We start from the raw sequence: 27,911 nt of genomic DNA on the forward strand, positions 1-27,911 counted from the left end.
CTTCCTATTTCTTTGACTTTGCATTTGTTTTTTTAACTGAAAGTAGATGAATCTTTAGGATGTTTTATCCAGATGTGTGTCACCTTTGTTAAATTATAGAGTCTAACGCACTGTATAAATTACTACATACACAAGAGTGAGGAAGTTCATTTTATCTAGTGCCTTTTTAGCACAGATTTTCTCAAAAAAAATAAAAGGGAGTGGGGAAGAAAACCGTTTAAGTAGTCATTAAAAAAAAAATCCCAGTAGCCTAGTAGCTTTAGAATGTTATACACACTTTGTGGAATTACACTCACAGTGAGGAGCTAGGAAGGGAGAGGCAGACGTGTTAACTATTTCCAGGAGAAAAATGGCACCTGGCACTGCTCCTTATGTTTTGTTGATGGATAACTGGGTCCTGCAGAGCAAGCAGCCTTGGTTGATGGAAGGTCGTGGAGCTACGCTCAGTCACGCTGATAGGAAAGTGGGGACTGCTCTCAGCCCTGGGAGGACTTGACCTCTGCATCAGTGGAGACAGTTTTATGAGAAAAGATTAATGCACCAAACGGTGCTTGTGAGAACAAGGTTTCCGATGAACTAGATGGTTTGTACAATGAGGGAATTTCTAGTAGTAGAGAAAGTGTCTTGGAAAAGCGGTCTGCGATCAAAACGTGAAAAACCTCCTGAAGCAGAAGTGCCTACGTTTTCTTTCTCAGCGTCATGTGAAAGCTATTTTCGTTTGAACATTTTTTAGAGTTTGTTTTTTTTCATCTGTTCCTTGTGTCATACAGTTGTTCCAGCATATAGCACTGGACTGTAAAACAACTGAAAGTAATTTTCAGGCGTAACCAGGAAAATCCAACAGAACAAGCTGCAAAGAAAACAAATTCCAAAACATGTTTATTAAAGAGTTTTGAAATATTTTTGTCAAAGGATGACTCTTTCAGCCACAAGAGATCTCATCATTTTAGGTTGGCACCAATGCTTGGGACACGAGGATGTAGGCAACCTACCAGGTAAGCAAACCCAGCAACAAGCACAGAGTTGAAAAATCAGACCATGATGATAGGTTATCAGTGTAGTTTGAAATCATTTCACTCAGGTGAGATTAAATCTGACCACTTGTCATTCAAACATTAACAGAATGTTATAATAACTGCTCTGAATAAGTGAAAAAGGAGCCCAAAGAGGACTAATTAATAATAATAATAATTTCTAGGGAATCTTTATTTTGTATTTGAGGAAAGACTGCTACAACTTCATACCATTTTGTTCCTGTGTATGTTTTCCAGTCCACAGTTGAAAGTCTAGTATACATTCATTTTGTAGGAGTCCTAAAATCAGCCCTATTTCTTTTTCAAAACATTATTTTAGTATTTATTTTAATTGTTTTAAAAAATCATTCACTGGTCATTGAAATACATCATACTTCCTTTACCAGAGAAGACTCAACCAATGCTGCCTTAGGGTTTAATGTTGTTCCCTTTTTAGTTCCTGCACATTTATTTCGTTTACTAGTTGATCTTTCCTGAATATAGATTAACTTTGGTATGTCTCCATCTGTATATAAATAACAGGTAATCTTTAATAAGCAGTGTTATGACTTGATATTGCACACTGTTCTGTTGTAGTTTCCTATAGGGATTTTAAGGTTTTGATTAAAAGAGACACAAAACACGAGGTACAGTTTCCTTTAGTGGGTGAACACCCAAAGGAAATTTTGTTTGAGGAAAGCACATGGTGGTTTTTCTTGTCAGTACTGCACTTAAACAGAAATATAACCTATGTGAACTACTGGGCAGGGCCTGCAGCTTAATTAATAAAACCTCCATTTTTATTTTAAATCGATTCAAGAAGAAATTGCCATTAGATATCACTGGGACCTTTTCAGATTTTAACATTTCCAAAAGTAGCAGTAACTGATCCAGAGGCTGTAATCTTTCTGTTGATAGTGGCTTTGTATCAGCTGAGTAACAATCTCTGCCTCAGGTTTGTCGCTTATCACCTATTTGATGGGCTTTCAACCCTCAGAGTTCTGAAGTGAATGATTATAATCATAGTCAGGAGGTAGAATCTCCAGTGGTACCTGATGGAAGGAAAGAATCGTATCTCAGCATCCTAAATGCCATTCATCGCATGCCTCCTGTGCCACCCACTGTATAGGTACTTTGTCTATTATATATTTGTGTGTAGATGTGTATGTGCACACACACTTTAAGTTTATATGTGATAACACCTAGTAAACCTGCTAATATGGTGAAGCACCTATCCATCTATATGGTGTGTCCATGCTCAGAGGATCTGAAGCGGGGGGCAGAGTAGCTAGTTCTTGTTGGGCTTCAGAGCTAAGGCAGTTGTTCTGTCTTTTCGGCCAGCTGTAAACCATACCCTCTGGGGACTGCAGGGTTTTCTACTCTTGGCCTAAGCCAGGAGAAAGGAGATTCCCAAGAGAAGAAAGAGGGAGGTTAAGAGTTTTTTCTCTACTTACCTTTAGTGTTTTTTGTATTCAAAAGTGGGAATGAATACCGGGAACTTGCACATTCACCGAGGCTCAAGTGGCCGTGGCTCTGCCTCAGGAATGGTGGTGCTGTAGGTGTTATGGGACGACCCAGGGAGTCCTTTGGGTGAGCTCTTGCCCCCAGCACCTTCTGCACCTGCTCTAAAGGAAGCCCCGCTCGCCTGGTACCTCCTCCCCAGAATTTAGCCAGTCTCCCCTTGGAAGTTTATTCCAGCAGAGGTGATGGGGGCATCAGCCTGAAGGGTATGAGTCAATGAAGTATAAAGGCTTTAGCACAGCACCGGGCACATAGTATTATTTATGCAATAAATCTTAGTTATTTTAGTTACAACCTTTGGTAAGAGTAATAATATTATCCACCTAATCTGCACTATACCACTTATTCCTTCCATTATGGAGATTCTCTCTCCTTTAAACTGTTAAACTTGAAGAGGAAAGCAAACCTGATAATGTGGTCACATTTATACCCATAAATTCTACCTCCAGCACCTCCAAGCCCTGATACCTCAGATATAAGCAAAAACAATTAAAGTATAGAGAAGCCCTGAGAGGCGTTAGGAGAAAGTTTTCCCATGGTTTAGTGTGTTTGCAAAGGGAAGTATTATGGGAAAACCTAACCAAAGTTGTGAAAGAAATGGTCTCCTCGGTCATGTGGCATTTCCCAGCTTTCCTTGGATTATATGCTGTATTAATCTGCCCTGACTGATAAATGTTTATAGAAGTGTGAAACTCTGTTACTTTGATTTTTATTTTAATTCAACCTCATTAAAAGCACCGCGCTATACCCACCCTATCAGCATGTTCATAGACAGCTGTGGAGAAGATCTAGACAAAATAATCCTCCTGTAGAAGCGGAAGCCTCTGGCTATAGAAGGAAGATTACCAGGCTGGCAGCGCCTTCTCTACTCACTTGGTAAATGCTGGTCTCACTTTCCTCAGCTGTGAAAGATCATCGGAAAAGATCATCTCCAAAGTGAATAATGTTACATTTCTGCAGTTCCTCAAGGCCATGCAGTTAGGAAGTGGCAAAACTAGGAGGCAAAATTCCTAATTCCTCAAGATCATATACTGAATCTCCTAAGTGAGTGCTTCTCGCTATATTGGAACGCTTGCTTTAGGAATAACAATTTTCTTGAAATTTTAAGTTTGACAGCTCTTTAAATTATTTTGCTATCTCTACAGGCAGCAGAATGTTATTTTTCTCAGGTTAGGCTAACACTAACCACATTGTTACCACTTAAATAAACAAATATTTATGTTTAAATATTACTCTTATCAAACAAGCATCACTTTGTTGCTTTTGTTGAAATCTGGATTGCTAACAGTGGGTTCTTGAGCTAGTAACCAGTTAACTTTAGGCAGCAAGAAATGCAAACGATGAAGATCTCAAAGAAGAGTTACCTCATTTTCCCTCGGGCGCTCCAATTTAGCCTAAGTTAAGACCCATACATATTGAGAAACTGTTAACAAACAGCCCTGAACCGAAGAATGCATCAAAAGTTTCAAATTCACGTATATCTTTAAATGCTTTTACTTTTGGGGTGAATTTTTAATGCTCTGTTTTAAGAGAAAAACATTCAGTTGTTTAGGCAAAGTTCTTAAGTAAAAATCTTAGTTGTGTTTTTCCATATAAATTATCACCTAAGCAAAAACAGGAGTGAAGGGAGAGATTGGTGATGACCTAAGGCTGAACTCCCTTTCTGAGAGAAGAGGAGGCTGTGGGGAATGAAAAACTAGCTTATCTCTGGAAGTTCCTATGTGTTCTGTATCCATGTATCCTGACATCATAGGATTTCCCAAAACTCCTTTGAGGGAGGCTGCCCATCCTTCTGGCAAAGTTTGCCTATTTTGATGATGATTTTGAGTACTTCTAGTTCTTTATAGCCCAAGAAATCCAGACAGGTTCCCTATGTTTTACTTGTTGATGAGAATCAGATTTTTATGCTCAATTAAAGTGCTTTATTGTTGATCTAATGCAGTTCATATGGAAATTAATAATTTCAGGAAATACTTGTTAAGACCAAAAAGAAAACTCACTGGATTATATGTAGATGCATATTGCTTCCATTACTATTAAAAGCAATTAGATAGATCCCTCTCCCCCACTGAGAATGGGCTCCTAAATATTTTATGGTCAGAATAACTGATTTAATTGATTTACATTTAACTGTAGTGATTTTTACTGATTTGTTCAAATAAGTTTCTGGAAGATTCAGATTTGACTAACACTAACTGTGGTAAGTGCTTTCGCACAGCTTCCTCGTATTCTCATTTAATTCTCACAACAGCTCTGCAGGGTAGGTCTAATTATTCCCATTTTACTTACTGAGAAACCAAGGCTCAGAGAAGTTAAGTAAATTTCCCAAAGTCTCACAGAGCTAAGAAGTTGGAGAACTTAAGTTTGAACCCAGGTCTTCTAACTCCAAATACAGTGCTCAATGCATTAAACTAAACTGCCTTCTTCAGGCCCAAAGAGGTCCATTTATCACAGAGCTTTTAAAAAATTAAACAGTTTCTATTTGTTTGGGAAATATTTCATTTCTCAAACCATACTGTGTCATACCTTATATGTACTCTCTTACTAATTCAATATATTGGTATAATTCAATAGTTCCTGGAAAGCCTGGTGGTTTTCTATGAATAAGTATAACATTTTCTGCCTACTGAGAACCTTCTGTGTTTATCCAATAAATAACTCATATTATCTATTGTCTACCTTAAAGGGCAGATGTTCATGCCAGTTTATTCTAATAAAAGTCAAGTCGTTTACAAACTGCACCTGTTTTGAATGGGTATCATTGCTTAAAATGTAAAGGACTTCCTAGCCTACATCACAATTACATGCTCAGGGTTTTTGCTTTCACTTTTTAATTTTGATGTCAGAGGATTTTTATAATCTTTAGGCTAAAGCAACCTCATAGCAAAATATACTTATTTAGTCATTTGTTTTCTATTCTTTCCTTTATCAGGGCATGGGGATTTTTTTGTTTTGAGGCTTAAAAAATAAAAGGTTCTAGGTAACTCTGAGACAGCCTAATCAAAATCCCCCATTTTACCAATAAGAAAATCGAAGCCCAGAGATATTAAAGGGCCCATCCAAGGTCAGCAAGACAATAAGTAGTAGATTCAGGACTAGAAAATTAATCCAGAGTCTTTCCTCCATACCATAGCTGGAAGATTTGGATTTTAAAAAATTAATTAATGGAGCTGTCTGGCAGAAGGCCCCATTGACTTCCTGCCTTCCAAGAAAAACACTCATATAGACCCAGAAGAAGGCCACCTCTCAATTCTAGAATCTAGAAGGAATCAATACAATTTACAAGGCATTTGGAAGTAAAGTGAGACAAAACCTTTCAGGTTGTAGCTCACTGTTTTCTTTCGCTTTGCTTCATGAAACAGGTTCTGTGAAATAGAAAATCTGAAAGATATTTAATACTTGTTCTCATTAACCATGTCAGTCTCCTTACTCAGAGCTCTGGTGCCAGAAAAATAACTGGCTTATCCTTTCTCTTAACCAGATGCCACACTATAAAGTGAAAAGCTTCTCTATCCCACCCTCTCTCCCATCTCCCCACCCACCTCCTCTTCATTCAGTCCAGCTCCAAGTTCTAGGGCTAAAATGTGAGCAGCAAGCAGAGAGGATCTGTTGGAGGCATAGTGCATTCTGAGAAAAAACGCCCTTTAGGTGAGGACAAAAACAATAAATAAGCAAGTAGCAGAAAATGCAAATATTGTGATTTTTCATGTATGGTGTTGGATCAGAGATCCAGAAAACCAGACAATAGAAAGGAAAAGGATGCCACTTCAATAGAAAAGTGTTAAACTAGAAACTGGACATGGAAATATGTACATCTTCTTACCCTCAACCTGTGCATCCAAAAAAGGGATTTGACAAACACTCAAGTGGACAGATAGCAAAATGAAAGGCAAATACTGGGTTTGAGGAGAAAGGACCATTTAAGGATGAGTATAGAGAAAACAAATGCGGCATTAAAAAAAAAAAAATGTGACTGAATGAAGGAAAATGAACAACTTCCAGAACAGTTGAAAGTAGTCTACTGCAAGAAACAAGAAAATTTTAGGATTCTCTTTGTCATAATTGAAGGAACAGAAGAATTGCTTCTATGCAGCAATAGTATGTTATCTTAAAATGGGAATGGATTAAGAGAAAAAGGCACCGGAATAAAATGAAAAAGAAGATAAACTAGAAAGAAGGATTTCAAGGAAGCTAAAAACACAATAGCAGATTAAAATCCACATTGGAAGTAGAAAAGAATAATACAGATGCTTATAAAAAACTCAGTGTGGGACTTCCCTGGTGGTCCAGTGGTTAAGACGCCGCGCTTCCACTTCAGGGGGCACGGGTTTGATCCCTGGTCAGGGAAGTAATCCTGCATGCTGCGGGATGTGGCCAAAAAAATATATATATATATCAGTGTGAAGAACAAACGAGATTTTCTTCCTATCATTCTTTCAAAAGAAACAGGAGATGAAAATAGGGGAAAGATAATGGATTTGGAAGACAGAACATTAGCTAACATTACTGATATTTGCTTTCCTGATGGAAGGAGTATATTAAGAAAAATATCATTAGACTATAAAAATGAAATCTTTCCTGAACAAAACAAAAACCTGTGTATTTAGATTGAAAGGTCTCACTGCATTCCAGGCCAAAAAAAAAACAAGTGAAAGAGACTTGTACCTAATCACCTCCTGGCAAAATTTTAAACTACCAAGGATAAAGAATGAAAAATCCTGTAGGCATTCAGTCAGACAGAAATAAGTTGCCTATCAGAAAACAAAAGAACATTCTGGCTCCAGACTTCTACTCTATAGCACCAAGTGCCAGGAAACGATAGGGAATTCTGAGGGGAAAAGTTGTGACTTTGGTATTTGATACACATTTTATGTGCAAAGATATGGAAAATATTTTTAGTTGTGACAAGCATTGAAGTAAACCATCTATGTACTATTCTTAAAAAGATAAATTATACTGCAACCTACAAAGCTTGGTTAAATTTTGTTGTTGTTGAATATCATAATTTCAAGGGACTGTGGGGTGTCAGATCATTACCCACTGGAAGAAAGATGTATGCTTTTAAATAGGTAATATGGCGAGAAGACAAAAATCTCCCCAAATGCCCAAAGTCCTCACGTAAAATGGGCTGAACTAATACAAGAAAATGGACCTAAAAACAATTGCCACCTCACCGCATTGTGTTTCTTTATTTTTATTACTGAAGTGATGCATGATCATTATAGTAAAAACAGAAAATTCAGATACTTTTTTCTACAAATAAAATTTAAATTGCTGTTTTCCCCACTACCATTTAAAACACTATCCTGAAAGAGTCCCTAGCTTCCAAGTGAGAAAAGGCAAGGGGTCCCCACGTTCGTCCTGGTGTCTGATAGCCTAGACCAGAGTTTGTGGAGGCCATCCTGTGTGCTTCTCCACTCTTCCCAAACTCGGAACTAACAACAGGTGCAAAATTAGAAAATTACAGAAGATAAAATCTGTGTTTTAACAAGAGATCAGGAGAAATGAAACTTGTTTTAGTACAAATGCCAGAAAAGTTCAGTTTCAACAGCAGGAAGCTGGCTGGGGGCAGTGAGGTGCTTTCCTTAGCTATACTTGAAGTTTTATGGAACTGTGTTTAAATTCAGATAGTAAGGGAATAAAAGCAGTAAAAACAAACAAAAACACAAAAAAACCCACTAAATTACTTCCTTCCAGGGTCTACAGTTATCAGTGTTAGAACTAAAGCTGGGTTGCTTTCTTTTGGTTTTCATTTGCTTGCACTGAACAGACTTGAAAACACACAGGAACACTGAGTGTCATTGGCCTTGCTCAGTTCCTTCCTGGTCATATAAAGGTTTTGTCTGTGCCCCAAGTGGTCATGACAATTTAAACTGGAAATTAAAATTTCAACAACACCAGCACGTTTACTTTAAATTTAGAAATGCAAAAGTGAATTGGTTGCTTTGCGTTTGCTTCTTTTTTCCTTCTGAAGCATAGCAAACCTCTTGCAGATGGTAGGAGCCTCTTCTGGAAAAGCTCCAATTATAACCTTTCCCAGGGTCTCCTCCTGCTTGGCTGTGACTAACAAAAGTCTGTTCACTTTAACTACTTAGACAAGAAACACGTTGCTTTTATTGAAATTTTTAATATTTTCTGTGTAGCCGTACGTTCCAAAAGATAGCAATAAAACTGTGTCCTGGTGTTTTCACTGTTCTGGATTTTTTTTTAAATGTAGAGGAGGCATCCATAATTTCTTAACACTGGAAACATCACTCTGAAGGACAGAGGAAATGGCCAGTAACTTGAATTATTTTATTGTACCATTTTCAACTTTTTCTTTCTTCCTCCAGTGATGCCTGCACATGTACACACATGTATGTGCACGTGGGATCACCCGAGTGGGAAAGCACGTATGGCATCAGTTTTATGTCATAGAGCGTCAGGGTTTCTTGTTCATTTAGTCCAGCCCTCTAGTTGATAGTCCAGTATAGTCTTAACAATTTGCAAGGTTCTGGGGTTTTTTTGTTTTGTTTTTTTTTTAAGTTGTTGGTGTGTTGTTTGGTTTGGTTTATGTACATGCAGCTTGCCTGTTTAACCCAGATTTTTGAAAATAAAGAAAATGTTAATGTATATTTTATGTCTGTTTTATTAAAATAACTGCGTAATTTTAACTTAATCAGCAGTATGCATGGTTTCTGAATTTTTTTATTTTAGCATCACATTCCTGGAAGTATGTTGTCCTTTGTATTTTGCAAAACGTAGGGACATTTTGAGCAGTTCTGTGCCTGTATTCTCTGCCTCTGAGCTAATGCTTCTGGTGAAATCAGTTCTGACTGACTCTCCCTCTGGTTCTCTGATGTAGATTCCTTCACTTGGCAGGCTGAGGGCCCATTTGGAAAGCTCTCATGGTGACTGTATATTGACCATTGTATACATGCCTCTAATGTTTTTCTGCTCTTTAAATTAGTATTTATGGCTTTTGGAGAGTGCATTTAATCCTAAAACCTTTTAAAGTTGAAATTTACTGTTCTATATATACAACAGCTAAAATCATTCCTAGGAAACAAGTTTCTGAAAAATACTTAAGTAATGGTGGTAATGGTGAAAAGATGAGAGGTTTCATTCACAAATATTGACCCTAAAGCAAATTTAATCTCTTCTCATTGTTTTGCTTAGAGCAATGATTTTAAAATCTTAGACTCCTGAACCAGTTAAAAAATTTGATGAGAGCTGTAGGTCATTTTCTCAAGAAGATGCGTATTTGCATGCAACATTACATACATAAACCCAAGTTTAAAAACTCCTGCACTAGATTTTTTAAAAATGAGTTGTCTTTTTGAGATCTATGCTAAAATATTTAAGAATCTTCTTCAAAATAATCCAGAGGGGTAGAGAGGATGGAGGTGTAGATGGGATATAAATCGGTAAAGCAGATCAGTGGGTACATGAGCATTCATTATACTCTTCTCTCTTTTTTTGTAGATGTTTGAAATTTTCTATAAGGCAGACTTTAAAATAAACACACAAAAAGCTCTTGTACTAGAGACTCCACAACCCTCCTTACCAGTCTTATAGAATCACAGAATCTTCAAGCTGAAGGGAAGGACCTGAGGAGAGGTGAGAGTAACGATGCTGACAAATACAAGTGAGGCCCTCTAGATGATACCCAAGGAGCATCTTCAGGCAAGGGTGGTGAGTTGTAACAGTAATGGCAAGAACCAGTGAAATTTTAATTGTTAACAGGGCCTGGTTTGCATCTACTACATAGCAACACATTTTGTCTCTCCCTTTAATACAGAGAGTCGATCTGTGGAAATATGGTTGATCCCAGCAGCCTTAGCTGTAACATACAGATTGAGATGTGATCCATCATGCTGAAAGTACCCAAGATGGGCACACTGAGCCAGGGCCCCAGAAGGCCTGGGGTAGCACATGGCCTTCTAGGCCTGAGGACAATTACTCCTCATGGCATTGCTCTGGAAACTATGTGCTACCGAAACCTTGAAAGAATGAGAGAACCTGCAGGCAAGGACCAGCAAGGGTGTATGAGGTAGGGTAGACAGAGCTAGAGGCGTCAATGGCCTGGTGCCTGCCCACTCTCCCTTAGGTGTCAAGACATTCTTTCCCAGTGCCTGAGGGCATCTCTCAGGAACAATACCTTTTGGCTTGTTTCAGTCTGTTCCATCTCCTTTTTCTTGCCCTCTCCCAGATTAGGACTGGAGCCCCAGAAGGTGTGCAGCCCATCTTCCTTCCCCAGTACATTCCCTTTTCTGTTTCTTCTTTCGGTTTCCCTGTTTGATTTCTTCCTCTGCTTAGGATCATTTTCACCACCATTTTTGCTGGTAAGACACCAGGGACAGACATGAAAGACATTAAGCAAGATATATTTCAGCAATAAACAAGCTTCTTGTATTACTCATGGGATCCCAAAGAAATAAGGATGAGAAATCAAAATTCCTGCCGGAGTATTTACAATGTACTCAGCTGTTGAAATGTTCAGAATGCAGTCATGGAAGTAATTTAGCACATTTCTAATACACTTAAGTACGGTGATAATGTGTAAGAGTTCGGTCATTTAAAAAACCCAGGGAATCTTTCAAGACATTATTAAAGAATCTAACGCCCACCAATAACAAATAGCATTTTTGACAGATAACAGTTAATACGATATTTGTGGTTTGTTGTTTCTGTCCCTAGGATAATGGCCCAGAATTGAAAGGATGCAACTGGACCTCCCCATAGGCAGGGAACAGCATTATCTAGATGTTTCCTTTTGTCCTGTAGTCTCAGGACATGTACAGACTATGTACAGCTCACTATCATGCATTCCTCCTCAATGTAACAGTGCAGCCAGGGCACTGTTTCCCAAGTGTCCGTCATTCGTGTCCCTCCTTAACAATTTTGTGATAGCTGAGTCCACTTGTTCTATTATTTATTTGCTATTTTCTTGAAATTGATCCTTCTCTTTTACTTGAGTAAGCCAGAAATAAATCCTTTTTTTTAAAGCAGGGTTCCTGGAGTCAAACCCCTCAGGTTCAAATCCCAGTTCTGCCTCTTACTAGTTCTGTGACCTTGGGCAAGTTATTTGACCTCTCTGTGCCTCAATTTCTTCATCTTTAAAAAGGGGATAACAATATCTAGCTTGTAGGATTGTGGTGAGGGTTAAGTAAGAATATTAATACATATACAGCACTTAGAACAATGGCCAGTACCTAGTAACTGTCAAAAAATATTAACTGTTAGCTATGTTATTTATATTACTACATGAATGCTGGATTACTTGCAGTACATAGAGATAACAATACATAACTACTAAAGTTAAAAGTGTTTGCCCACATGTACCCCAAGAATCCTCTCTAGCGTCACCAGTGGTGCAGCCACCCGCTGTGGGAAACAGCTTGGCCAGCCTCTTCTGTCTGAAGTTACCTTCTCCTTGGCTTCCATGAGGACTTAAGGTGTCGCTGTCTCCTGATTTTTTCGATGCGTCTCTAGATTCTCAGGCACCTCGTCCCTTGACTCTGTCATTTATACTGATTCAATTTTATACATTTTGTCAAGGCGATTTCATCCCCTCCCATGGCCTGAGCATAAGCAGACCTACGTTATCGAAAACTTTTTCAACCGGGGCTCTTTGTCTGAACCGCAGAATGCAGAATGCAACCCGAGTGCCTGTTTTCTCAGTTCTCCTGAGAACTAGTGCCATTCTAGATCAGGGGAGAGACGCTCACTCCTTCCAGACGGTGGAGGCCTTAGGGCAGCAGTGCTTAATTCTCTAGTGGAGCCGCAGCTGAGAAGGGCTCCTCGACCCAGGTCCCACCCGTATTTCTTCCTAAGGTAATGGCGCTTGTATCCACCGTGTTGCCCAAGGCAGAAACCTGACATTTTCCATGACCTCCATCCTCCCTCTCCCCCCATTCCTCTCTCATCCTCCATTGTGTTTCCATCATTGGATAATTCTACCCGCCTTAATAACCCTTGAATCTCTCCCCTTCCCATTCTGCTCGCTGCCACCAGCTTGGTCAGCCCATACCACTTGCCCCAGGATCACGTAAAAGCGACCTGAGTGGTCTTCTTGCCTCTACTAGTCTATCCTCCACTGCTTCCTGGGAAAATCTCACTAAATGCACACCTTATTCTATCATTACCCCACCCATGGCTCTCCAAAGCCCTTCTGATAAAGCGCCACACCCTCCACGTGGAGGCTGGCTCGTGCTGTTACCCCACTCCCGCGTCTCTGCACTGGGCCTGCTCCTCCCCTCTGCCCAGGAGGCCCTCTCCTTCCACCCGCTCCTCTGCCATCACCCCTTTCTTTTGTGAAAGTCTTACTCAACCTTCAGTTCTTGCCCGGCACGCTGGACATGTGAGCTCCTCCTCTAAGGAGCAGCCAGTCCTCTTGGATTCTGCAGCCTCGGGAGTTAGCAACGTTGAACAGGACCAGGATCCAGTCACTGTCACCCCTGCAGGGCAACTCCCATCCCCAAGGAGCCAGGTGTGTTCAAAGGGGGCAGCTCAGCATTTGCCCCAAGAAGTGGCTAACCCGGGACACCAGGACAGAGGGCTGGCTGTGCTTTAGCTTGCGGCTGCTCAGAGCCTGTCTTTTCACTGTTGGACGTTTTCCTAAGAGAACTTGAATTAATAGCTCGGTAATGAATAATGAGGGGCTGGCACACACTCCTGTTTTCTTAACAGAATTATGGCTGCCAGCCTCACTGTATTGGCTACAATATTACAAGGCTCTGGAATCTCCTGGGAGACTCCCAACAGTCATAACATCTGTGGCATGGAGAAGATTTCCAAAGGACTGCACTGGAGAAGCACCCAAAGAGGTACAGCTAAATTCCTTCTGACCGAAGTTTTAACCTGGCACCCGTGGCTGGGTTTCAGGGAGTCTAGGAACCCCTAAGATTACAGGCGTAGGTTTTTTTGTGTGTATGTCTATGTGTACATTCACTTGGGGAGAGGGTCCATGCTGAGGACCAAGATGCCAGTTTTCCCTTTAGATGGTCAGACTGATTTCATTTGTTCATTAAAATGTTTGGACACTTGTTATAATGTGCCAGGCACTATCCTAAGTACTGGGGGTATATATCAGTGAAAACCACACACACACACACACACACACACACACACACACACACACACACACACACACACACACACACAAGTATTTGCACTTACAGCCCTTATATTCTAGTGGGAGAAGGCAGACAATAAACAAAATAAGAAAGTCAGTTACATTCTATGTTAGAGGGTGCCAAGTGTCCAGAGAAAAATTAAGCAAGGTTGCTGATAAAGGGAGATGAAATTTTGAATACAGTGGTCCAAGAAGGCATCATTTAAAAGATGACATTTAAGTAAAGACTTGAGACTGCTGAGGGAGCAAAGCTACATGGGTAAAGGGGGGAAGACCGTGCCAGGCAGAGGGAAAAGCGGGGGGAGGTCCCTCGCTCTTCAAAGTTGCTTTCGCCTGACATTGAGGCAGACAGCAGGGGCTAAGAAAACATCATCACCTTCTGGTAGAGTGGAAGGGCTGGGCATCTCAGGTCAAACTGCTTTCTGTCTGGTGGACCAGACTGGTTTGTCTGACCAGAGCTGCAAAGAATAAGAATATCACTCGGGACCAGGGACTGACATTCATTATCATTCAGACCTGTTAGTTCTAGCACGAGGTGGAAGCACATATACTTTTGGCTCAAATTCCAATTGTCATTTTGGTCACTGGCAGTTTTCAGTAGATCAACAGCGTCTCAGTAGAAAAGCTTAATAACCCTAAGAGGGAAAGAGAAAAGAGTACATTAAGATTCAAGGGGGGGAAAACGTTGCCTGTTTTCAGCTAAATTCTCTTTGTTCCAACAAAGACTCATTTGACAATATTTTGTATAGTTGTAATCTATTGTAAAGATTTTGGCTTTTATTCTTAGTGAGATGGAAACTCATTAGAGAAAAGACATGATCTTAACTTATATTAAAAAATTATTATGGTAAAATGTACATAAAATTTACCATTTTAACCATTTTTAAATGTTACAGTTCAGTGGCGTGAAGTACATTCACATTGTTGTGCAACCATCACAACTGTTCATTCCCAGAACTTTTTCATCATCCCGTAGTGTAACTCAGTACCCATTGAATAATAACTCATTTCCCCCTTCTCCCGGCCCCTGAGTAAAACCACCGTTCTACTTTGTTTCTACGAATTTGACTACTCTAGGCATCTAAGTGGCATATTTGTCCTTCTGTGTCTGGCTTATTTCACTTAGCATAATGGCTTCAGGGATCATCTGTGTTGTAGCATGTATCAGAATTTCATTCCCTTTTAAAGCTGAATAATATTCTGTCGTATGTATATACCATAGTTTATGTATTCGCCCGATGATGGATATTTAAGTTGCTTCCACCTTTTGGCTTTTGTGAATGATTCTGCTGTGAACATGGGTGCAGACATATCTGTTTGAGTCCCTGCTTTCAGTTCTTCTGGGTTTATGCCCAGAAGCAGAATTACTGGATCAAAGGATAACTCTGTTTAATTTTTTGAGGAACCAACATACTGTTTTCCACAGCAGCTGCAGCATTTTACATTCCTACCAACAGTGCACGAGGGTTCCAATTTCTCCACATTCTCACCAACATTTGTTTTTTGATTTGTTGGGGGTTTTTTTTGACAGCAGCCATCTTTGTGGTTTTTTATTTGCATTTCCCTAATGATTAGTGATGCTGAGCATCTTTTCAGATGCCTTACTTACATTTTTAAAATATCACTCTGGCTGTTGTGTTGAAATTCCCAACTGTGGGGTGAGATGAAGGACAGGGGACAAATGTGGAAGGAGGAAAGCCAGTTAGAAGTCTGTTGCAGAAGTCTAGGTATATGATGATGGTGGCTTGGAGCAAGATGTTAGAAGTGGAAGTAGTAAGAATTCATGGGATTCTGGATATACTTTGAGGCTAGAGCTGCTACGATTGAAAGAGGAGTGTGAGAAAGGAGTCCAGAATAACTCCTATAATTTATGGCTGTGCAAATAGCCATTTACTGAGTCGGGGAATGCCAGGGGAAGAGTATGCTGGGAAGGTGAGGCATTAAGCGTCCAAGTCTGGACATGTTAAGCTTGGTTGCCTATTAGACTTCCAAGTGGAGATGTCAGTTTGACGGTGGATATGGGAGTTTGGAGATCAAGGGTATTTCAGTTATCTTTTGCTGCATAATAAATAAACTACCCCAAAATTTAGGAGTTTAAAACAGCAACAATTTATTATTTATCATCCTGTGGGTTGACTGACTGGCTCAGCTGTGCAGTTCTGCTCTATGTGGCATCAGCTGGGATCACTCACTTGGCTGCATTCAGTAGTGGGCTACGTGGGAAGGTCCAGAGTATCTTCATTCACATATCTGGCACCTCAGGGAGTCAGACTTCTTACGTGGCGACTGGTTTCTCCAGAAAGGACGAGATCAGAAGTTGTCAGGCTTCATAAAGGATAGGTCCAAAATGACATAGCACCTCTTCTGCCATATCCTATTTGTCAAAACATGTCACAGGGCCAGCACACGTGAGCGGAGGGAACACAGACTCCACCGTTTGATGAGAAGAGTGGCATGTGCCTAGAGGGATTGGGTGGCAGCCATCTCAGGAGACTGACCAACACAAAGAGAGCTCAGGGTTGGGGACTTCAGTTTGAAAGCAATCAGAAGACTGTACTTAAGCCATACTACTGGATGAAGATTACCCAGGGAATGACTGTAGATAGAAAGGAGACGGAAAGGCTGATCTCCAGGGTATTCCAACATTTTGCATTTGGAAGGAGGAGAAGCCAGTAAATGAGGCTGAGAAGAAACAACCAATAAGGAAGGAGGAAAACCAGGAGAGTGCAGGGCTGCTGAAGACAGGTGCAGAGAGCGTTTCAGGAAAGAGGGAGTGAGGGGGGGACTTCCCTGGCAGTCCAGTGGTTAGGACTCTGCGCTTCCACGTCAGGGGTCACAGGTTAGATCCCACATGCTGTTCGGCGTGGCAAAAAAAAAGAAAGAAAGGAAAGAGGGAGTGATTCGTTGTGGAAAATGCTGCTGAAAGTTCAAGTGAGACAAGGGATGAAGATTGACAACTGGATTTGGCCACGTGGAGACGACTGGTGGTTTTACAAGAATAATTTCAGTGAATTTGTGGAGACATAAGCTTGATTAGGGTAAGTTCCAGAGACAATATGCAGACAGAAATTAAAGGCAGTTGGCATAGACAACTCTTTTCAGGAGTTACACAGGGAAGCAGAGAAATGGGACAGTAAATAATAGGATGTAGATCAATGGAAGACAAATGAAGAAACCAGCTTTCGAAAGAATGTGAACCATTCATCCATTACAGCAAGTAAGGCAGAGTATCATACGGTCACAAATGCAGGTAGGGTGATTAGATGTGCTAGTGGGAGGTGCTGTAGAAGCAAATGCTGTCTAGCGGTGAAGGACGGTTAGTCCAGCCTTGGACAAAATGTAAGATCATCAGACTATCTTTGAGTAGGTGCACATTTATAGGCAAAAAGCGTGATTCTGTGGAGAAAGCTAGGAATGCTAAGAAATAACTGACAGTGTGGAACCTGAGAGCATGTGGCTCAGGAGGGGATGCAGAACTTGGGGCAGAAGAGGACTATCTGACTCCAGCTTCAGAGAATGGCCTGAGTCTAGTGACTCAAGAATGGGGAAGGCAGTCTTTAGAGCCCAGGATGTCAAGGACCTGGGAGACTAGGGTATTAGGTCACACGACAGTGGCTGCCGATACCTCCAGGACAGCAGCAGGGGTAACGCAGGGGAGAGGACGACGGTGAAGTAGTAGTCGAGTCCTTAAAGAAGGGGAGGGAGCACCCAGGCAGAGTACTGGGCAACGGTGATGCTGGCGTTTTTAAGGGGGGAGGGGGCATGCATTTTTAAGAAGTGGATTTTGAAAGGAAATGAATATTCTGGAGGGGCAATGGTGAGTGAGCCAGACACTAGCTGAACCGCAGCCGGGATGTAACCCCTGATCTGCCTCCTCCTGAGAGGCACTGGAGACCTGGAGACCTCGAGAGGAAGCCAGGGACTAGAAAGAGTTCGAACGTATGTATAGATATATTTTGGTGATTGAACCAAAGGAATTCCAGACATCACAGCAGGGCATCATCAGGAAAGGACGTCATGGGAGGGTTGGGGGCCGCAGGTGCAGGGCAGGAGGCTGAACCGCAAGGGAGGGAAGAGCGGGCAGCTCACTCTGGTGGCAACCAAGAGCGAAAGGCAGGCGGTGGAGGTGGCACCCGAGGCGAGATGGGAGTTTTGAGTTCTGCTCTCCCACCTCCTAGCTGTGTGGCTAAGAGATCACTTAGCAAGTTAGTACATCTTGTGTTTAGATGGCAAGTGACAGAAAACCTACTTTAATCTGGCTTAAACAATAATGAGGGTTTACTACCCCCATACATACCCTTCCATAGAGGAAGGGCGGCACTGTAGGAATTGACTCAGCTGTGCAATGATGTCCTCAAGGACCCAGTTTCTCTATATTTCTCTGTTGCACCTTTTATCGTGGTGGCTTCATCCTAAGGCTGTTCCACCTCATGGTCACATGACGGCTGCCAACAACACTCAGGAAAAAAATATATATATGATTTCCTTTTACACATCTAGAAAGACTCCCTTTTGGTAGCAGTCTCAGAAAGGTGACAAAATATCTTTTCCATACGTGCAGCAAACCTCTCCTGCAGTCTCATTTGGGTTGAACTTGGGTAACGTGTCCACTCTTGAACCAGTTCCCGTGGTCTGTGATATACCACGTGCTGACCGGCTGTGGCAAGAGGGAGTCATCCTGATCCGTTTGGAGCACGTAAGGCCCACCCCTGTTGCTGAGACAGTCGGCACACTGGCTGTATTGGGTAAGAGTCATGCTCAATAAAAATCTGAGTATTGTTAGGAAGGGGAAAGGAAGAATTTGTGCTGAGTAGACGACTAAGAACGTCCACTCACTGAGCTGTCGTGAAGGTTAAATGAATATTTGCAAGGATGCCTTGCTTTTTCTTTCTTAAAAGGTTCTTGGAGGTAGAGCTCTAGAGGAAAGCTGTGAGAGCGAAAGACAGATAAGGGGGGAGGTGAAGAAACAGAAATTTGGGTTAAGAATCCAAGAACTAAGCGGAAGAGACAGCAGAGGTAGATGGGGCTGGAGCTGAGGCGTGGATGTAAACAGAACACGCCTGTCTGAATTCTCAGTAGAAACTGAGAGTGAAAATTCTTCTGGTGCCTTGCAAGTCCCCCTTTCCCAAGAGCTCATGAGGGCCTAATTGGTTCATCTCTATACCTGCCTGTGCTCAAAAATGTTCAGTCACTCCCAGCTCTATACTCGGCTAGACATTTGCCTCACCCTGGAATTCCAGACTCTCTAGAATATGAGAGTCTGGAATTGGCTTCATTCTAATTATTGCCATATACAAATTTACCCACAAGGTCCATACAAGTCCAACCAAACTGGACTTTTGGTTGCTTCACAATGGCCCCTACACCGGCTCTCCTGACTGCCTTTGTGCAGGTTTTTCTTTTGCTCTGAATGTTGCTCTCCTATCTTTCCCGGCTGGAATCTCTCATCTTGAAAGCCAAGTTCAAATGATTGTTCTCCGATGGAGCCTTCACTGGTCCTTCCACGCTCATGTACTCATTCCTTCCTCACTACTGGTGTGCTATTAGCATTAGCTACTAGTGTCACCTACTCTAGACTGTCAGATTCTTGAGGACAGCGAAGTTCTCCTCCATACATGTTCATTCTTTATTTGCTCATTAAAAAAAGCTGTGGGTGTCAACTGTGTGCTAGTCACTGTGCAGACAGAGGTGAGGAGGTAGCGCTCAGTAAATACTGGTTGAACTTAATGCTACTGAAATGGGCTAGTGCCAGCTGGTAGGATTCCAGTGGGGGGACCAACTGCACTAACGAACCGATGTCCTCTCTGTCGATCTTCTGTTCTGAGTGTAACCATATTTGCCAAAACCCTTGCCTCAGTGGGCCTTAAGTGCATATAAAAGCTGAGTTTTTATTGCCAAAGTAAAGCAAAGAACTGAGACAAATAATGAGACAGCTTATAGATTGTTCAGGAAAAAAAAAAATCTGCCTTTGAAATTATTAAGTCATTTCAGTTTTTATTCCAGAGTCATACAAAGCACTATCGTCTGTATTATTTAGCAGTGGCTTTCAAAACATTTTTGCCATTTCACAGTAAAAAAAAAAAAAAAACCTTTATATCACGATTCAGGTCATATTTATTCATTCATTCATTCCTTCAATTAAGTAAGTATTAACTACCTACAATATGCCAAATACTATTCTCAGCAGAATACAGTAGTAAACAAAAAGGAAGGAGGGAACAAAAGCCCTTGCCTTCAAAGACCTTACATGCTAGTGGAGCATACAATAAACAAAATAAGTAAAACACACAGAAAAGGAAGACTCATGAACAAAACCTCCTATTATTACGTGCCATGTACTCTGATATTTTCTATTTTATATTAAAAAAAAAGCGGGTCACACCCCATTCAGCTATTAAGTTGGCCTCTCAATTCGGTAACGTGTTGAGACCTACACTTTGAAAAATACTGATCTAGACACTTTATGGAGTAGGCAGAGTGTGCTCTGTGCCCGTTATACAGATGAGACAGAGTGACACGTAAAGCTCAAGGTTAAGTGGGTTAGCCACACACACGCGCGCTCCGAGGGAAGCAACGCTGGCACGTGTCCTCAGAGCTTCTGACGGAGCCCACTGCTGCCCTCTCCATTATCCTCTGCAGTCCTCACAACTGTCGTAGTCCCTACTTCTCTTTGACTATGAAATCCTGACCTCTACCTGGAGCAGCTCTTCCCTCCCCTGCCAGGTAAAATCCCATCGATACTCCTAGGCCTGTGTAGACTGCCCGTCTCCGGGATGCGGCTCCTGTGCCACTCACTGGACGCTGGCTTCCTCACTGCTATACCACAGTAGGATCCTCTCCACCGTGACCTCTTTAAGAGCAAGTCTTACTCTCCTTTTCCCCCCAGGGCACAGCTTTACAGAGTAGGTATTAAAAAATACACATGGAACTGAACTGAATTTGTACGTGATTCAAAGGAGAGGGGTGAAGGAAGTGCTCACTCTATTTGAAAGGCTGCGACCAGAAAAGATACCACTGGGAAAAGACCTCTTTACCGAGGTTATAAAAGTCACACATTTGGCAGAGGCTTCAACAATAAAAAACTATGCAATCCAAAAAACGTATCTCCTTAGCATCGGGAGATTTAGAACGACGCCAGTAGCTCCTGGATCGCACAGAACAGAAACTTAGTCAAATCAATTCAAGGAAATGAGGACCACGATAAGAAGGGCCAAGGCTAGCTGTGTGGACCTGAGGCAGGGCAGAGGCAAAGGCCCCAGGTGACCCTCAGCAGCAGAAGAAAGGGCACCTTCGCTGCAATGGTGACCATTACGATGGGGACAGCTGCCAACTCACCCAAATGAAGAAAAGCAGTCGCAGTTCTCAACAGAAAGAATCTAAATGGCGCAGCCATATCTAGAACTGTCCACTCCTTTTCATGTAGTTGGGGTAAGATGGGGCTGTGTGGTTGGTACAAATATCTAAGGGAAGGAGAGAGAAGAAACTCTTCAAAAAGGGAGATGGACTTATTCTAATTATTGACCCAAACTGGAATATAAAGTTTAAATTTCAGGCTACCACCAGAGAGGATGGGGACTCAAGGCCAAGATGAGGTCAGTTATAAAAAATACTGTATCTGTGATATAGTAGAAAACTTAATTTCAGTCCTATTAAAAGTAAAAAAATGTCGGTTAGCTGAACGACCTCTAAGTTTCAGGGACCTACAACTGAATTCTCTAACCCATGGTTTTCAGACTTTATTTTGAATTAGAGACACTAATTCCGTGGGACTAGGGTCAGCTGTAGGGACTGCATATTTAAATAAGCACCCTGGATTCTGTTAAAGATGTATCACGTTGAGAAACTTGCTTAACCTAATTCTTTCCCTTTTACAATAACCAAAAAGGGGCTCAACTTTAGTTAATGTTTCTAATTAGAGCAAAAATGGGCAGTAAAACTGTACAGGCACACCATTCAGGCAGTGACACTAAATAAGAGCATATGCAAAATTTAAAACTACATTTCTTATTAATTGTTTTTAATAGCATTTAGTCACATAATTTGTAGTGGCATAGGTTTATAAAAGATGCTTAAGACTGGTTGGTAACTTAGTCTTATCTTGGGTTTTCCTTTAAAATTGAGAATAGGGGAACGAGTCACAAGTTAAAGGGTATTTCAGGATGCGCTGATTATAAACTCAAAAGGTACACTGATATCAATTCTATAAACAGCAAATGTGAATGTAACTTATTTAAGCCTATTGGTTCACATTTTTAAAAAGCACCCTCATTTGTTTAAAGTTAAGTACTTTAAATGGTTCTTGAAAGTCTACTGTAGACATAATATACTCAGTCCAACTAGCTGGTGGTGGGGTGGGTTTATATGACCACATCCAATTCAGAGTCTGACTCAGAATTAAAAATCAAACTGCATTACACAAAAGTTACAGTCATGGGTAGCATAATCAGTTCCTCAGATAATACAGCTTCCAGAGCTATCATCATCCTGGTCACCCTTCTTTTTTGCTTTCACTTACACATATCTTTCTTTTGAAGAAACAAAATATGTAAAAGTTCACCAAAATTCAGCAAGTCACAGTTTGTATAGCACTGACTGATAGTAGCTTTGGCATTTGATATTACAAAGTTACTTTTGTTACAAATATTTTCTTCATTCTGGGTCAAGGCGAGGTAAAACAGGAAGAATAAGATTCCCAAATGCAGAATCTTGAGTTATGAAGTATCCAGATGAATGTGCATGTGCATGCTGGGAAAGAGTTAAAAAAAAAGGCAATTCAGCTATTAAGAGTCACAATTCTTCAACCAAGGCAGTAAAATTACTTATCCTCTCTGAGTGCTTGAGACCAAATTTGTTTTAAAAATCAGTCCTTATGCTGTTAATTTTGTTTAAATACACAGGAGATGGATAATAATAAAGAATTCATATTAACAATTTGCACCAGGTACTAATTTATCATCCCCACTCTCTCCCCTGTGATTCTCTTCAGTCAATAATTGAGTCGAAGACATGAATTACTTTGTTCCTTGGAGTGGGGAGGAAAACTAGCAACAAAGGTCCCAAAGTACTCTGCTCTTGGTCAGTAACGCAGGAGAGTGAGAAAGAAGGGCAGTAGTTGGAAGGAGAAGGGGGAAAGACAGCTGATTACTGGTGATTAAGATACCAACATTTTGTAGAGAATGTTGGCATATAAATAACAGAGAACCACCAGTGACGTCCCTTGTCACTAAACAAAGGACTGTTCATAGGTTGTCTAAAGTGAGATGATCTTTAATATCCCTTCCAATCCTGAGATTCTAAGGTTTAAAAGCATAGGTAACGATGTCTAGTGCAAGGTTTCTAGGAATCTTAGTTAAATTATCCAAGATCAATGAAATACTAAAATTGGTTATCATAATAAGAACAATTTTTTTAACTGATAGATTATCATATTCCTATAGTCTTTAAACATTTCCTGCACAACAGACATGCTGACCATTAAAAACGGAATCCAAACAACAATAATAAACCGGTCAGACTATCACAGGACGTAACGGCACACGACAAATCTGAAAAACTAGATACGTGCTATTAAAGTAGCCAGTTCAGCTTTTCAGGATCATTCTGTCCATCCAAGTACCCTAAACTCTTCTGTGTGCAGCAGGCCCTTGCCAGGTGTGGCACAGAATCAATCAGGACCACGTCAACACCATGAAAGATACTTTCATTACTGCCGTATCTGGTCCTTCAAATCCTCTGGGCATGCCTGAATGTCACCAAACAACTGCAATTACGTGTGGAACGTTTTTATTGATATTGCTCCACTGAAATACAAAATAAGAATAGTGCTGGTTTCCAAGCCCCAGGAAATCTCCAATGAGACAAGAATGTCAGCCACACTTTCCTCACCTGCAAAGCCGCCTTCTGCTGGGCTGCAATATGCTGCTGCTCAGCGTGGTCCCGGAAGTCCTTGTTAAGAGCGGGTCTCGAGAGCGCAATGCTAAAACGGGAATCTTAGTTACTTGACTGTTTAGAGACTCCCTTACTTCTGAATCACATTTTTCTTTAGATATTCTAAATAGGGATTACAAAAAAGAACTTCCTGAATAAGTCTTTTTTCCTTCTCCCACTGTCTACATTAATTTATATGAAGAAAGCCTATATCATTTACTAGGGCTTCAGATTATCTCCTTTTAATTGATGATTTATGGTCCTCTGCTTTCAAACAGATTTGAGGTACTCTGGTCTATCATAAAGTTACATTTATGAAGAAAACTAAAGAGTTGAATGTTTCAAGCAGAAGGTAGAACATGCAAAGGTAGGACTGAAGGTCAGGGCTCGGGAGGGGAGAAATGGGTTGGCAAAGAATGAGGCTAGGGAGGAAGGCAGGTGCCGGGATATGTAGAGCCTTGTGAAATAAATTAAGAAATGAAGACCTTATCCTAACAGTGAAGGGAGACTCCCAAAGAGTGTTATAAGCAGAAGAGTGATTTGATCAGAATTACCACACTACAGTTCAGAAAGACCGCCACTGTGACAGACAGTGCTGGTCATCTCCCCAACAATTGTTGCTCTCCCTTCTTTCTCACTAATGGAACCCATACTTAGTTCAATTATCGTTGGTCCCATTCTTCATGGTGGGCCAGGTTATCCCCCAGGGGGTGAACTTTGATTGGTATAAGACAATAAATACCATTTCCCTTGCTGGTTTCCTGTTTAGGCAAGAGAAAGGTTCACAATTCTGGGCAGCTAGACTTCACGGGTAGTCTGCTTGAAGGCTTTGAGAACATTTTCCTCACTCTTACAAAATGGACACAGGAGAGGAACCTTTCTGGCTTTTGCCTCTATGGGGGCTCGGTGTACAGTGATGCCTAGGCTACTGCAGTCATATTTTGACCAGTAAGGAGGTGCTGACCCACGGAGAAGGGCAGAAAGGAGAGAAGAAAGGAAGCTCGATCAGTGCTGACACTGGTGTGCCGCTGCAGTGAGCCATTCTGCACTTGATCTTAGCCAAAAGGCCGAGAAGCGATAGTGAGCCATTCTGGAATCACCTTATCTTCACGCTTCTGGTTAACCTATATCCTAACGTTTAGGCCAACTTTTTGGTTTTCTGTTACTTCCAGATTAAAACATCCTAACTGACACAACTGATAAATGTATTCGAGAGAACTTAAGACTGTGGGAAATTCAGGAGGTAGTAACTGAGGCAAAAAATGAGAGTGGCCAGGACCAGGGCAGCATCAGTTGCAATAAAGAAAAATGGACAAGTCTGAGACACATTTCAAAATATAAACATAAGAGAATGACAAATGTTTAGAGATGGAAGTAAAAGGGAATAATAAACAATTAAAGTTCATATTTCTGACTCTGATTACTAGTAGATCTGTACCACTCATGGAGACAAGCAAGCCAACAATATTAAGCAGGTAGAGAGGGAGGGAAGATGAGTTCGGTGTGGGACATACTCAGTTTGAAATGCCTGGAAGACATCAAAGTGCAGATGTCCAGCAGGCAGTCTGGTGCTTGAGACAGAGGACGAGGCTGGAGATGCAAATGTATAAAAGTTATCAGCACATAAATTACAGGCTGTGAAAGTGAATGCAACTGTCCAGTGAAAAGACGTAGACTGGGAGACTGGATCTAGAACAGAACTCTGAGGAATATCAACATTCAAGAGACAGGAAGTGGGACTTCCTTGGTGGCGCAGTGGTTAAGAAGCTGCGTGCCAATGCAGGGGACACAGGTTCAAGCCCTGGTCCAGGAAGACCCCACATACTGCAGAGCAACTAAGCCCGTGTGCCACAACTACTGAGCCTGCACTCTAGAGCCCGCGAGCCACAACTCCTGAGCCTCTGTGCCACAACTACTGAAGCCTGTGCGCCTAGAGCCCGTGCTCCGCAACGAGAAGCTACCTCAATGAGAAGCCCACGCATCGCAACAAAGACCCAACACAGCCAAAAATTAATTAATTTTTAAAAAAAGAGAGAGAGGCAGTGGAGAAATGTCTGCAAAAGAAACCAAGATAGTATAACAGTGGATGAATGGAAGCCAAGGAAAGAGAGTATTTTAAGGAGGTCGCTGTATACAATGGAATACCACTCAGCCGTTAAAAAAAAGAAAGAAATCTTGCCATTGATGACAACAAATACCATGTGATCTCACTTATATATGGAATCTAAAAAACAAAACACACAAAACAAAATGAAAACAGATTCATATACACCTGAAACTAACACAACATCGTAAATCAACTATACTCCAATAAAATATTTTAAAATATATATTAACCAATAAAGAAAAGAAAACAGACTCATAGACTCATAGATAGAACAAACAGGTGGTTACCAGAGGGGAGCAGGTTGGGGGTGGGCAAAATAGGTGAAGGGGATTAAGAGGCACAAACCTTCAGTGAGAAAATAAAGAAGTCACGGGAATGTAATATACAGCACAAGGAATATGATTCATGATACCGTATTAATTTTGTGTGGAGACAATAGTTCCTAGGCACTGTGGCGATCATTTCACAATGTATGCTCATGTCAAATCACTGTGTAGTACACCTGAAGCTAACACAACTCCATTTCAATTAAAAAAAAAAAAAAAGGCGCAATCAGTGGTGTCAAATAATGCTAGGAAGCCTAACAAGAAAAGGACTTTGGTCCACCAGATTTAGCCACAAGGAGGTTGCAAGCGACCTAGGCTCAAACCTGTTCTTTGGGTTGGAGGTGGGGAGGCGCGGAAGTCAGATTGTAGTGGGTTGGGGAGTAAATAAGTGAGAAAGCAGAGATGAGTATGTACAGACAACTCCTTTAAGAGGTCTGGCTGACTCTGCACATCTAAAAATATAAATTAGCTCTAGCTTTCACGAGAGTCCTTTCCTGTATCCCTGAATTCACCAGGAACAGTCCCCTGAAGAAACAGAAGAATATTTTATACTATATTATATATTATACTTTTACTAGAAATCAATCTAACAAGCAAATAAAATAACAGAAACAGATTAAAAAAAAGAGAGGGGAAAGTTAGGGTGGTGGCTGAATGGGATAACAGATGTCAGGGAAGAGATTTAAGATGGCAGAAACGGAATACAATAAAGATCATTAAGCTACCGCAACTTTACCTATTTTGCATAATGCTTAAAAAGTGGGACATTAACAATAATTTCAGTAACAAAACAACTATACAAAACTCTTTTCTTTTTTTGAAAGTAGGCTGTAGGGAAATTTTAAGTCTGATTAGAATTAAAATATTTAAAATCTAAGCAATTAAATAATCTAACTTTTCAAGTCTAACTAGGAAATAAAACATGTTAAATTCCAATGTTAAAGAAACAAATCATTGCCAACCAATTTCAGTTATATTGTCCAAGATATTTTTTATATCACTGAATATAAAAACCACATTATTCTTCAATACCTAGCTCCAGGATGATTTGTTGAAGATTGGTTCTGCATTAGTAATTTTCTTTTTTCTTTGTCCAGTTCTGCCAAGATTGCAACTCTATTTTTGTTTTGAAAACCTAAAAAAAGAGAGAGTGTTGGGGACGAGAAAGAGAAATAAAATGTTTTAGAGCTGTTTTATAAACCTAGGCTACCTAGAAACCCAGAAAGCAAAATTCTGTTCTCTAACATGACAACGAACCCACTAGTAAGCAGTTTCCCTAGATGGTTACTATCTCCCTACTGCCTATTTTCCAGCAACTTTAATAGGATAATACGCAGATAAATGCAAAGGATAATACTGACTGAGGACTTTTTTAAGACTTAGTTCTAAAGAATTTTAATCATCAAAGTTTGGGTAACTGCATTTGTTTTATAACAAAATCTCTGCAGCCCCAAATGCTACAGGGACCAATCTCTATCCTGCTGAATCTCTGGCAGTGAAGATTTTCTTAGTTCTCAGTTTTAGGCCTCTCTGTGAATGCCTCCTTCATGAGGGGAAAGCATTAGGTACACTCAGGTCACAACAGTATTTTTCTCAACTGCTTTCATTCAGAGATGTAATGAAATGCTTTCATTCAGAGACACACAGTCTTTCAAGGAACAAGTCAGAGAATTGCAACTGACTAGAAAGCAATTCTGAGAGAGAAATGGAGCATAACTGACAGGGTACAAACAGATAGGTCCCTTATCAATTTTGAGCTTCAATTTTAACGTAAGATCTAGAGCAGAGGTTCTAAGTCCTGGCCCAGGAGCAGCATCCAACTATGTTTTTAAAATCTGAATTAAATGCCAACATGTAAACACTGTATACAAAATTCTCAGATTACTTGCTTCTCTTGAAAC

General features: G+C 40.8%; 1 protein-coding gene across 3 annotated transcripts in view; it reads right to left on the reverse strand.

Moving 5' to 3' along the window:
• Nucleotides 1-13,753: 13,753 nt before the first annotated feature.
• The window catches only part of INIP (INTS3 and NABP interacting protein), a 36,209-nt gene continuing 22,051 nt past the window's right edge, over nt 13,754-27,911 (reverse strand). For 2 of the 3 annotated variants that reach the window (XM_079927612.1, XM_079927614.1), the window contains 3 exons: nt 27,043-27,145; nt 23,536-23,626; nt 18,677-22,395 (listed from right to left, as the gene is read on the reverse strand). In XM_079927612.1, the coding sequence (XP_079783738.1) occupies nt 22,300-22,395; nt 23,536-23,626; nt 27,043-27,145 (290 nt within the window). In that variant the 3' untranslated portion in view covers nt 18,677-22,299. Of the gene's footprint in view, nt 14,286-18,676; nt 22,396-23,535; nt 23,627-27,042; nt 27,146-27,911 lie in introns of those variants that run through there. The other variant, XM_079927613.1, reaches the window with a different exon arrangement.

Source organism: Stenella coeruleoalba, assembly GCF_951394435.1.
Source record: "Stenella coeruleoalba genome assembly, chromosome: 7".
Taxonomy (NCBI): domain Eukaryota; kingdom Metazoa; phylum Chordata; class Mammalia; order Artiodactyla; family Delphinidae; genus Stenella; species Stenella coeruleoalba.